This window comes from Phalaenopsis equestris, unplaced genomic scaffold (genome assembly GCF_001263595.1).
Source record: "Phalaenopsis equestris unplaced genomic scaffold, ASM126359v1 Scaffold000770, whole genome shotgun sequence".
Taxonomy (NCBI): domain Eukaryota; kingdom Viridiplantae; phylum Streptophyta; class Magnoliopsida; order Asparagales; family Orchidaceae; genus Phalaenopsis; species Phalaenopsis equestris.
Window position 1 is genome coordinate 242,856 of NW_018165210.1, and position 13,642 is coordinate 256,497.

The following is a 13,642-nucleotide window of genomic DNA, read 5'->3' on the forward strand; positions in this document are numbered from 1 at the left end:
TGTGTGATGTGTGTGTATGTATGAAGTTGGAGAGCATATGTGAAATGAAATTGGTGTGGATTTTGGGTTTGGAAATAAGGCTTAAGCCCGGTTAAAAAAAAATTTGATTTGAAATTTTGGATGAGTGTTCGTGTTCGATCTCGAATCGAGTTAAAATTTAAATTTTTGAGTTTAATTTATTTAACATATAATCTTAACATTATTATGGCTGTTAAAGATTCGATCTTGAGTTGGAGTAGGTTTAAAAAAATTTGATTTGGGATGGTGGCTTGATTCGTTTATTTTGATTTGAGTCACAATTCAAATCAATTTTTGAAAATTTAAAGATCTTCGAGTTTAATTCATAGTCATGGCGATGGTGTTTTCTAAATTTTCTTATTTAAAGAAAAGAGTTTATTTTTATATTTGAGTAGGACCTGCAATTGCAATTACTAATGCAATGTTTGTGAAAATTTGAAATTGGAAAATTAAATATTTTAATGCAATGCTTCTTTTTAAAAAATAAATTTGCTTATGAAAATAAAATATAGTTGGTAAATCAAAATATAATATATAATTTTTTTTATTCAGATTGTATGAGAAATTTTGAGGATTTAGTAAATCTATTCATGTCACATTGCTCTTGGATTTAATTAAATATGAATTTAAGTGGAGGAGAAGGAAGATTTAGGATTCTAAATTTGAAAATTCTTGAAAATTCCTACATACATTTACATAACTCTTGTATGGCTAGGTTTCATAATTCCAAGTATTAGTTTACTCCTACATACCGTTGTAATTACACACCCACAACGGTGGTTTGATGGCAACGATAGATGGGTAATGGCACCAACTGTCAGACAAAAGTGGTCCAGTGGTAGCCACAACATTTCGATGACGGTGGTAAGAAAGTAGTAGTTGATGAAGAGCTCTTAATAGTGGTGGTCTTGTGACGATGATGGTGGTGGCTAAACAACGGTGATTCGACAGTGGCGATGAGCACACAACGGTTGCTCGGTGGTGGTGGTGGTGGTGATGGTGATGGCTGCACAATGATGGTCTAGCAATGGTAGCCCCTTGACGCTAGTTGCCTGATGATGATGGTGGTTGTGGTGGCTGGGTAGCGGTGGCGGCTCGATGAAAATGGTCTGGTGGCGATGTCGATGTTGGTGGTCTGGTGTCGTGGTTCGACGGTTGGTAATGACACCGTGGTTTAATAATGATGGGTTGAAAGCCTGATGTTGGTGGTTCGATGGGGATGATAATGGTGTCTCAAAAGTTGTGGTTCAACGGTGTGCTAACTCTATTTTACAGGATGATCGTTCTGGCCACTCAAGACATGGCTCAAGTAATCAACCTTAACTGAACAAAATTCTTGGATAGCTTGACATCAACTACTCTTTGAATAGAAAAGAATGGCATTCCTTTCCTTGACATTATCTATGAATTCTCTGAGAAAAAAATCAAACTTTAATCGAAAATTTTCTTAAATAATTATGGATTATTTAAGATGTGATTAACTATAGGGAATGTATTATTTAAGATGTAATTAACTATAGAGACTTGTCCCTATAGAAAGTTGTAGACCCCGAAATAAGTACATAAACCTGATATGATTCTTTCGTAAGAATTCATTGGTAACAATGAAATCTTTATGAAAGCCCCTTAGACATTTATTTGTTTTCTTTATTATTTGCCTTACTTCCCTGTTTTCTCCTCTCTTATATCCATCAACATAGTATGAGTTGGAAGAATTCAGGAAAGTAGGCAACATAACGATAAACAAATTGACGACTCCTCAATACCGATATCAACAAACGACATAATCGAAAAAGAATTGGCGACGTCGGTAACATTCCAACGACGACAACTGGAAACTTTATTTGGGTTGACTCTCTCTAAAGGTAATTCAACATTGCTGATAATTATTTAGATATGTCTCATAAAATGGTTTTGACATTAAGAATCATACCTACTATAACATGTATTATCAACATCACTGATCCCACCAGTTCGTTATAAAATATTCATATAATTTACCAATCAAGTAGGGCATGGTGTGGGTATTGCCTAAAAAGCTCATTAAATCTTTCTCAAGCCTCATAAATAGAATCATTATCCATTTGGACGAAGGATGTAATTTGATTTGTTTGTTTGGCCATTTTGGATAATGAGTAATATTTAGCAAGGAATTTTAATGCATGTTCGTTCCAAGTTATGATAAACTCAAAAGATAAAGATTTAAGCCACATTTTAGCTTTATCCATAAGGAAAAAAAAAACTTAAGCTTAATAACATCATTTGAGATGTATTTATACCTAATAATAACACCTATATCTAAAAAGCTTGTTGTGTGTAGAGTTGGTTAAGGTCTTTTGCTTTTGTACCTCCAACTAATTATTTTGTACCATTTGCATTATTGCATGTTGGTATTAGCTTGAATGGTTCGTCGATTGATAGTTTGGTGTTATTTCTCTACCATATGATTAACAAAATCTCCAAGTAGTATTGGATGGTCATTCACTCCTTGAGAGTTTTCCATCATTCCCCCTGAAGTATTTTTGATATATTTTGATTTATAAATTTTTAGTAGTTCTTTTAATTTTAGGGCTAAAATGTATTAAATGATCACTTTAAATCCTATGCATATAGCTTAAGACAAACTAGCAATCCTAAACTAACAAATATGAATAATGAACAAAAATTATAAAAATAGGAGAGACAATAATAAATACAGGTATAAAGTAAGCTACACAAGACACAAGTAGGCGTTGCAACTCTATTGAGACAACATTGTTGTATTAGCAAGGTAGCACTACAATGCTATTCAGACAACATTGGGAAGTTAGCAAGGTAGCATTGTGATGTCACTCTATAAAAATTTCCTTTTTCACAAAAAAACAATAACTAAGTTTTCACAATTTGAACACAATAAAGATGCAATAATACATGGTACTAAAAATAAAATAAGTAATGACACAATAAACACTACAACAATGAGCTTAAACTTTAAATTTTCAACTAATATTAACCTACATCCATAAATTAATTTTATTTTATGAAAAAAGTGTAAAAAATTTGATCCACTGTGCAGTGATGCATAAGTCAGTCATGCAAGTACACGTATCTATCAAGTAGTGCTTAGATTTTTAAGTCTGAGTTATCAATCTCACAAGGAATATGTTTTTCTCAAATTAACTTAATTACAATTATATTAATCCTTAATTTAATTCGAAGGCTTACATTTTTGAAAATGTTTCTCTAACTCTTAACTTCAAAGGTCATGATGTGGTGCTATGTCGCTACCACTGGGTGCAATAATGTTTGATCCAAGCATCGTGTTTCATAATAAATGGCACTACCTTTTAGGGCATTGAATGTGCAGTGGGGTGTTTGGTTCAAGCGTCATAGTGTCGCGCTCTCATGTTTTCTACTCTAGAATTCTAACATTGGGAGTCATGACGTTGGGGGCTATCAAAACGAGCACCATGATGTTATATACTTGACCTTAGGGTGTTGGGTTGAAATTTACAGTTGTCCTCTTAAGAATATGTTCTATTTGTACCAAAATGATTAAAAAAGATCTTACCAGGCCTATAAAGCTAATACCAAAATTGTTCCCCATATACCTCTAAATGATTATAAAAGATCTTACTAGACCTATCTAATCATCATATCCTCCACCCTTTTATTAGCTTGACTATTTATACTTAACTTTGGCACTCCAACTCTCATAATAATAGGATGAGAAGTTCACCTACATTTAAAGATCTACCATTATTGAGACAAGACTATGACATAAATTGATTTATTTCCAGAAAAAAACTGATTTGTAATATATGTTATTTATGAAAAGCACTCCAACTCTCATAATAGGATGAAAAGTTCGCCTACATTTGAATATCTATCATTATTGAGACAAGACTATGGCATAAATTGATTTATTTCCAGAAAAAAAACTGATTTGTAATATATGTTATTTATGAAATTTTAGAAGGCATGCCCTAATAATGATAAATACATTTCCCCTTTTTATCCAATCAAGAAATTAGATTGATCCGACGGCAAAGGCATGCATGAAAATAACCCTAATAATGATAAATACATTTCCCCGTTTTATCCAATCAAGAAATTAGATTGATCCGACGGCTGGGATTGTCCCATCTTCGACCCACTTGATAGGCCGGCTGAACCTAGACCATGCCCTAATCCTTCGCCGCGCTCGGATTCCTTCTTTAAAAGGTGCGCCGCAGGCTCCGGAGAAGCAACCAGCCGTTGAATCCGAGGCTCGATCTCGGATTCAGCAGTTCAACGATTCAAATCCCTCGAGTGATCCGCTTCCCTACGGTCTTATTTGCAGGTTATTCTTCAACTTTCTCCCTCTTTCTTGGTTCCCAAGATCTCTCTCTTTCGTCTTGATATTCGACGGAGTACGATCACGATAGTGTTATTTTTGGTTTTTAATACTTTTGATGTGCTAGGGATTCGAGATGTGTGGCGGATCTTTGAATTTTGTTGCCGTGCGATTTTTTTTTTTTTTTTTTTTTTTTTTTTATTTGTCCCGTGCAAGTAGAGAATGATATGGTCTGTTGATGCAATTTTTATTTGTCCCGTGCAAGTAGAGAATGATATGGTCTGTTGATGCAATAAAAATCATTCATTTCGTTAAATTATTGATTTGAATGCTGGCATGCGATGTTTTTGAACATAATAATAGTGTACTGTAAGGATTTGGTAGTAGTTTCTTATGGTGCTTCAAAACACAGGCTCTCTTCCTATAGCATATTACACAGGATGTAGATGATGGATATTTGAACTCAACTTTGAATCGATCAAGGTGTGATTTGTTACACATCGGTTACCTTGTTATTTGATAATTAATTAAATTTTAGAATGATGTATTGCAAATGGATCTCTTTTGGATGTTAAAATTCTAATTCTACATGGTACCATTCTGCTTTCATATAAACTATCTGGTGTATGCTATGGATTTAGTTCCGATAATTTCCCCTTAAATTTATGCCCCAAAGTGGGTTTATACTCATTTTGTTATTGAAGCATTGTTTGTGTATCAAAGGATTTTATTTTAAGAATATGGAAAGGTGTGTGGTGCTAATATGTGACATTATGTTCTTAGTAACATCTGTTCTGCTTTAATCATGGTACATAGGGTTCGGTTCTTTTCCTTTGGTGCCAATTTTCACCACTATACAAGTGAGTCGGTCAGGCAAACTTAAACATGTGAAGGGGGATCCCTTATGCTTTTCCAAGCTCCAGTATAGAATAATAACATTTGATTTGTGATAGAACCTCTATACTAATTATCATATAGTAATATTAAATAATAAATAAATTTACCAATACATGGAATGATAAGTTGATGGTGACTCTATTAGAACATTTTACTTGTTGGAATTACAACTAAATCTGTATATGCGTGTAGTTTTCTATTTGTACCTGGCCTTTAAACGTGCTGTAGCAGTTTTGGGTGTGGGATATTTTCAAGTTGACCTTGATATCAGGGGACTATGTCCTTTTTTTGCTTAGACAACTTTGCATGATTTATTTCTCTCATTTTGAGAAGCCTGGTTTGATTAAAGTGTACAGTGAATTTTTTTAAAATCGAGCAAATAACTAATAAAATTTATTTAAGTGTTTTTCTGATCACAACTTTTTTTTTTGTTATAGCCTAGCAAAGTCATCTAATCAAATGAATATTTTAAGTAGTTTTCACTCGAGTCAATTCTCTTCACATATACAGTAAAGTTATTATTGTTGTTACTTAGAATATTATTTTACATTTTAATGCATAAGCATCCGCTTGTTTCATTTCATTTCCTTTATTTTGCTTTTTTGTCGCATGGGCAAATAATTGCAAAAAAATGTCAAGGCTGGGTTTTATTATTGCAGTCTTTTTTTTTTGTCATGTCCCAATCAAAGGAATTTGATAAAGCCAATGATTTCCAGGTGGCCTTTTATGTTTTTATAATAGCTTTCATATGTATCCATTCCGAAAACATATCTAGTAGAATTATTATATAGGTATTTGTCTGAGGATTATTTTGCATTTTCATGCCTGTGCATCTTTTATCTCATTTAATTTCTTTTATTATGCTTCTTTCATGAAATTTGTTTTTTATATATTCATTGGTTACTTCAGTTATTGTTTTTTGGATTATGGGTTGAACATTATGTAATTTTATTACTTTCTGATTGTTTCCATTTCCTCTTTGATAAATTTAGCTATCATTTTTTCCATTTTCTTGCAGACATGGCTGGATTGGCGCCAGAAGGATCTCAGTTTGATGGTGCAAAATATGATTCCAAAATGGATGAAGTGTAATATATCTCCTCAATTTTTTAGTTCGTTCTTCTATTTTTACCATAGGGCATGTTTTTATGATTTTGCTTCATTCATGTTATAATTTTATTTTTCATTCTTCTTGGATGAATTAGACTTGCACCACAAGAAGGACAGGATTTCTTCACACCATATGATGAGGTATATGAAAGCTTTGATCACATGGGCCTCCAAGAAAACCTTTTGAGAGGCATTTATGCTTATGGTAGCTCCCTAACTATAAACTAAGCTAACTTCATGGTTTAGTTGTCTTTTAATTTTGACATGACTTTTTCCCTTATATAGGTTTTGAGAAACCATCAGCAATTCAGCAGAGAGGAATTGTCCCCTTTTGCATGGGACTTGATGTCATTCAACAAGCACAATCTGGAACCGGTAAAACTGCAACTTTCTGTTCTGGAGTTCTGCAACAACTTGATTATGGACTAGTTGAATGCCAAGCCTTAGTTCTTGCACCAACCCGAGAGCTTGCTCAACAAATTGAAAAGGTCATGAGGGCACTTGGTGATTACTTGGGTGTTAAAGTTCATGCTTGTGTGGGAGGAACTAGTGTTCGTGAGGACCAAAGGATCTTGTCTGCTGGTGTTCATGTTGTTGTTGGCACACCTGGGCGTGTGTTTGATATGCTGAGAAGGCAATCTCTCCGTCCTGACTACATCAAGATATTTGTTTTGGATGAGGCTGATGAGATGCTCTCACGGGGTTTCAAAGATCAGGTTCTACAATCTTCTCTTTAGTGAAACATCGTCATCATTATTCTTTGATCAACCAAGGAGATATTTCTAGTTTATGATGTTTGTGTTAAATCTACAAAATAATAATTAAACATTAAATTTTAGCATATTAGCTTTTTTTAGAAATCTAATATTTAATTTTTCATTTGCTTGGCTCTACTCTGTATACACTTTTATGCAATATCCATGTGTTTGATTATATGACGCTGCATGTGAGAAGTTGAGTTGGTAAAGAGAGAACCTTGAATGCCTTGACTGACTTCTTAGAACATCACAAAACTAATCAAATATGTAGTATAATAGGACAGATGTTTTTTTGTAAAATTTCTAAAGAGAAACTATGGTGCCCAACACATTTAAGCATCAATCACTATTTGTAAAAAATTAATGCAGGTGGTCCACCGCTAAGTGATTAGAGAGATCTTAGTGCAATTAGAGATATTAATCTAAGGCACCAAGGTAGGTTCCCATGTGTGTTGATTGTAAGAATTGTGGACGCATTGCATGATAGATGCTATGATGTGATTTGGGCAGCCATAGTATAAACATGGTTGAAGATGACAGTGGTCAAGCTTGTGGAACATGACAATGGGATAGGTCTTGTTAGAGATGACTACATAACATGACTTGGCAGATGCTATTGAAGTTAGGGTCTATTTGTTAGACTGATATGATTTCTTAAAGGGTGTGATTGTGGCACATGCAAGCTTGTGGCGCTAATCATGATGTATTGATGAATGCAAACTAAACAATGTTGCATGTAGGTCCCGAAGGACATGAGTACAAAGTAAATGAGGTTAAGTGACATATTTCATGCTATACATCTTTTATCCCATTGAGATCAAATGATCATAAATTTATTTTTTGGCTCAAACATGTTTACTTATTTTAATATGTTTCTACTTTTTTTGGTGGATTTTTGCTAGTATTTTGAAGATTTTAATTCTAGAAGACTTGTTTTATTTGTGTTTAATTTTTTTATTATACATAAATAATACTGTGGGGCTTATGCCCGACGCCTTGGGCCTTTCACTTCGCTCAATAACACCTAAAATGCCTAACAACCACGTCTTTTAAAACATCAGATCCAATAAAAAAATTTTATTTTTTTATTTTGCATGTGTCCACAAATGTTAATAGATGATTCCATCCATGATTACATAAGGTGTTGATTGAATACAATAAGATATTACTAGATTATTTTAAGATTTTATTTCTACTTTGTTTTATTTAATTTTAAAATTCATGTTTTTTTGAATATACAACTGAGATTTTAGCACGTAGATTTAAGTTTTAAATTTTGCTTGGATTTATTTGTAGCTCTATTCTTATAAAAAATAGTTGAACAAATGCTATTTGCATTAGTATTGATGTACACATCAAAAGTGAAGTATTCTTGGGCTTTTTCCTCTTTATGTAGATTCTCTATTTTTATATCCAGTTAGTGAACTTTCCTCTTGTTCACTTTCTCGTGTGTCCTCTAGCTTCAGTCTCTTCCTCTCTCTAGTAAATTTTGTTAACCTTATGTGGCCCAAGCGGTATTCTCTTATATCTTGTGAATTTTTTTTTTTCCTTTTGGCTATGCAATCTCACAACTTCTTTGTGCACATACATATGTATATGGTATACTTTTGATAATCCTTCTTTTGATTGCTTCCTCATTCACAAGAACATTAAAAATTTGTTAATTATTGGCATAATTAAATCAATGGCCATGCATCATATATCTTTGATTTGAATAGTTGACCGAGTTTTAGACCATTATAAATTATTGATCGTTTGATTGGTGCAAAATATCTCCTCCCCCGTTTAGTTTTGGTTCAGACACTATGAGTGATTGCCTTTTTGTTATTTTGTTATTAACCAAAGATGAGCAGAATTATGATAATGACACTAGTTTTTAGCAGCTAATTGTTATCATAGTTGAGCAATTATATGTTTGTTAGTACATCCGATCTCTCCAACCACTCACCATAGTAGAATTGGATGGCACAACCTTTCTCTTAATTGCTCTTGAGATAAGCAAGAAAGCAAGAAGAATAACTTAAAAATATTGAAGTTTCCTAGAAGAAATAATCGAAGAGTTATTGTTCTTTGATCTAATGAAAGTGAAAATCCCACATCATTGATCTTTAATTTGATTGGTTTTCAAAGCTAATTACCCTCAATAATGATCCAATAAGAATTTTTTACTTGGTCGATCCCTTTGTATGGATTTATGAAATGATTTATCCCATGAGTAATTGCATTAAGATGAAAGTCAATATTAAGTTTCGAGCACATCATTAGGAGTACAGTGCAATTCGAAGTTACTAACATTTTTGGTTTGCTCAAGATATATCGATTTGTCTCCCAAAGAAAAACTAGGTTCATTTCTATTGTTAGTCTCTTCGGTGAGTATAAAATACAGATGGTTCATGAATATGTAATAAACTGTAGAAAGCTTTTGTAAAAATATTGATAATTATCAGAACAAATACTGCAAATCCATGACATTTGCCTCATTCTTGCTTTTAAATCTAGCAGGAGAAAGGTGATGAAGATCAATAGTCAGAGCAATTGACAAATATACTAGCTGTAATAAATGCTTACTTAATGCAAAAAACAGACTATTCAACCTATGCCTAGCAAAATGCCATTCAAGGCTTGGTATATCTTTTCATTTAGATAATCAAAGAAATAAATTCATCCTCAATTCTTGTTTTCTCACCATATCACCATATAAAATGTATTGTCTATAAGGCTAGGTTGTAAGAGCAATTCTCATAGAATATTTTAAATTTTGAATAATTAGGCCTACCTCGTACTCCAAAGCCTAAGGATGCATGACTTTATCTTTGATGAGTATATTTTTAAGTTTTGATTCTCATATCAATGTTCAAAATTATAATGAAACTCAAACTTGCATTAGCGGACTTTCAAAATTTTCTTCCTACTTTTATTGCTTATCTTCAAGCATGAGGGTTAATTAATTATAGGTGGATACATCTATGGAAATCTTTTCTCCAATTCTAACAAACATAGATTTGTCATTAAGAAATTTTTTGTTAAAACAAACTAAAGCCTACCCTTGAGTTACCTCCAATTAAGAAGGATTTGGGTTTGCTATGGCTTTTCCTAAGAGATGAAATTGTTGGCCACTACATTACGGAAGAGTTTTCTCTTCATGCTTTTGATCACCACTCAGACTTATCCTGGATGCATAGCATTTTTAAATGTGATGGGCAATAGAAAGCCATAAAACAAAAATCCATGGAGGGTAATAGCTCATTTTTGGGATTCTAAAAACATTCTTTTTGGGAGAAGCCCCAACAATTGTTTGAAGGCCATTGAAGAAATAAGTGTCTTTCTTCACCCCAGTCCCCCTCCAAAATAGCACGCACGTGCGCACACACACACACATTCAATGAGGTTCTCTTTGCTATCATAAAGTATGGGTTTTTTAGTGAGAGAGATCAACAAACCAATCATAAATTTCTCAATAGAGCTTCTTTGCATATGCAATGGATGATCTTTAATTGAAAACCTAGCGTGGATCTCATCTAAAATGCTTTATAATATGTCTTGGATGCTCAAAGATTTAAGATCCATGAAAATATATCGTGGAAAGCACCTTTGTTTGACATACTGACAATATAACTTCATAGATCCATTGTTGGAAGGTCCTGACGATTAATTATGAAGTTATGGCATCAAATTTTCCAAATTTTGCACAGTACACATTGGACATCTGGATAATGCCATTCTTTGAGATTTGTTGTTAGATGGTCGCAACAATACATAGTGCAAGACCTCAAATTCCTAAACTTATGCAATAAGCACCACCTTTTACATTTAGGTATTATAGCTCCCTATGATATACGATTGGAAGGTTCATAAATAAATGGATCTATAAGTAATCAAGCTTTATAGCTTAACAATTTGACTTGGAGGTGCCCCTCAAAAGAAGTTATATGCTGAAGGCCCCTGTTTGAAAGATTGCAAAAGTTGTCCTCACACAGTGTGTGAAAAAACATAGGATCCAAAGTCTTATAAAATCAATGGAACAATTTGTTCGATCACTTTGTTAGTTTGACAAACTTTATGCACATCTAGAAGATATCGAACATTATTTAATATTATGCAAAATTTAAAATCAACAAGCTCAAGTTTGCAACTCAAAAGATATTTCATGACCCAATTAGCCTAATAAATGTGTCATGATACGAAACGGATTCCAATAGTCGAATGTAAGCTTACTTTTTTTTGGTCCATTAAGTATAGTCCCGGTAATAGACCAAAGATCGCACTAGTGAAACTTATCATTGTAAAAGACTGAAGAGTAGAGTAGAGTTGTTTGATTGATTTTACAAACTCTAGATGTTTTGTCAACTTAAAAATAACATCTATCTTGAATATGAAATCCAGGTTAAATAATGTTTGACGATTGAACTGGAAAAATGTATCTGTACACAAAGTTAGAGGCTGAGCTGCCTTGTTAATTCGATAAGTTGAGTCAACTTATAAATCTCAAACTCAATGTTCAAACGATCAATGTTGAATATCAAATTTTAGTTTAACAATCCCAATTGTCAAATCCAACTTGAGGCTGAAGCTTTCGTCTTGATTCAAACAATTTTTAACATTTAAATCTCAAGTTCAAGTCCAATGACGGATCTTGAATATAAAGTTTCAGCTCAATAGGCCCAATCTCAAACTACCAAAAGCTTATTAGCTTAGAAGCTTAATGGTTCAAACTTTAATGTCAATTTGATATGTTCCAATTGTTGAGCTGGAATACAGACATGATGGTTTTGGGTCTGTTTGGGGCAGCTGCAGCTTATCCAATTTCTGCTGATAAGCAGCTTATCCTGATAATCTGTTGATGAACAGCTGATCCAGATAAGCTGTCTGGCTGTTTGATTTGTGCGCTTGAAAAACAGCTGATTCTGGAAAAATGATCATTTTGTCTCTGTTCTAAATAAGCTGTTTAGTTATTTGGTTTGTGCATTTTGTCTCTGTTCTAAATAAGCTGTTTAGTTATTTGGTTTGTGCTTTTTGTAAACAGCTTATTTGCAATTTTTTTAGTTAAATTAATAGTCTGTGTAGCAGAATTTATTATTTTCTCAACAAAATTAGATATCAAATGTTAAGAGAAGAGAATACAAAAAAATGATGTTACATTTATATAACTTAAATATATCTGATCACATCAAACGAGCGAAATTACTCATACCAAAAATAAAATGTACCTTCACATAATAATATGGAGTATAATGAGACAAGAAAACAAGAAAAAATAACATGTCAAAATGACAAGGAAAAAAAATATAATATTGACTTTAAAATGTAGCAGCATATCACGGCCCATGCTGTCTGACTCTGACACTCTAAAACCCTGAGCGAACCTATTCGACTGTGATGCAGTAGAAAAGGAAGCACTCGAACTAGATGCGGTGTTTTGAAATTTTGAGATCAACAAGCTCTGAGTAACGGTGTCCAGCTGAGATATCATAGAAAACGAGCTCCGAGTAACGGTGTCCAGCTGAGATATCATAGAAACAAACTCCCTATCGGCCCACCTAAAGGAACTGCAGTCCTCCTGTCGTTGTGCCAACCGCGGGCACCTGTAAAACTGCCTCCCGAAGTTATCTCTGGCGTGACGTAAGTAGCAAGGACGGTAGCCCACACCGACACATCACTTTCTCGGACTTCCTTGAATATCTGGAATTCATCGTCCTGCAGTTATTAAAAATAGAATAGATCAGTCAAAAAAGTGAGGAAATATAGAAAGTATACTTACCGATATATGGAAGCAGTCGACAATAAATTTCTGTGGCCGTCCAAACTGCTCCACCGTTATTTCAATAAAATCAGTACAATTTAGTATTAAGAAAAATTAAATATGACATAAATTCATATAGTAGCATTTTGTCCATTAATCTATATATCCAAACATATTTCTAAAACGACATGTAGTTTGAAGCACACAAATGAATCGAACATATACAGAGATGCGTAGCACCCAAATGATGCAACAGGTAATTCGAAACTCATGTACTGCAAAAAGTGTAGATGCAGCAGGTAAATCCAAAACAATATGAGAAAGCTATAACATATGTACCAATAATAATTAGAATTACTTGCAGCAGGTAAATCTGAAATTTTTACATATATACCACTCAATTTCTCAGGTAAATCCGAATGTTGTACATCAAATAAAAACCATAGAAATGTTTCAAATACTTCACCAAAAAATTCAGGAATCATAGAAAATAGGAACCATAGAAAATGATGTCATACATAATCATACCATAACAATCATAGAAAATGATGTCATACATAAGCAGTCGATATAACAGATACCAATGATCCGACTGATGCTTTTCACAGAAAATGTAAACCATGGAGAAACTTCATATATGTTATTGCAATCATATTTTACTACAGAAGTTTGAGGTAATTGATATTTATCACAGAGAGGCTTCATATATATTACCTCACAATTCTAATGATTTTTCATACATATAAATATATAAAGCACCTCATTGACTCGATAACAAAAAAACATCTCATTGACTTAACAATG

General features: G+C 33.3%; 1 protein-coding gene across 2 annotated transcripts in view; it reads left to right on the forward strand.

The window, feature by feature from the left end:
* The first annotated feature begins 4,194 nt into the window (after positions 1 to 4,194).
* LOC110031122 (eukaryotic initiation factor 4A-6) overlaps positions 4,195 to 13,642 on the forward strand; it is a 17,287-nt gene continuing 7,839 nt past the window's right edge. Inside the window, exons 1-4 of one of the 2 annotated variants that reach the window (XM_020734185.1) lie at positions 4,195 to 4,339; positions 6,249 to 6,318; positions 6,436 to 6,545; positions 6,626 to 7,056. In XM_020734185.1, the coding sequence (XP_020589844.1) occupies positions 6,251 to 6,318; positions 6,436 to 6,545; positions 6,626 to 7,056 (609 nt within the window). In that variant the 5' untranslated portion in view covers positions 4,195 to 4,339; positions 6,249 to 6,250. Of the gene's footprint in view, positions 4,340 to 4,387; positions 4,410 to 6,248; positions 6,319 to 6,435; positions 6,546 to 6,625; positions 7,057 to 13,642 lie in introns of those variants that run through there. The other variant, XM_020734186.1, reaches the window with a different exon arrangement.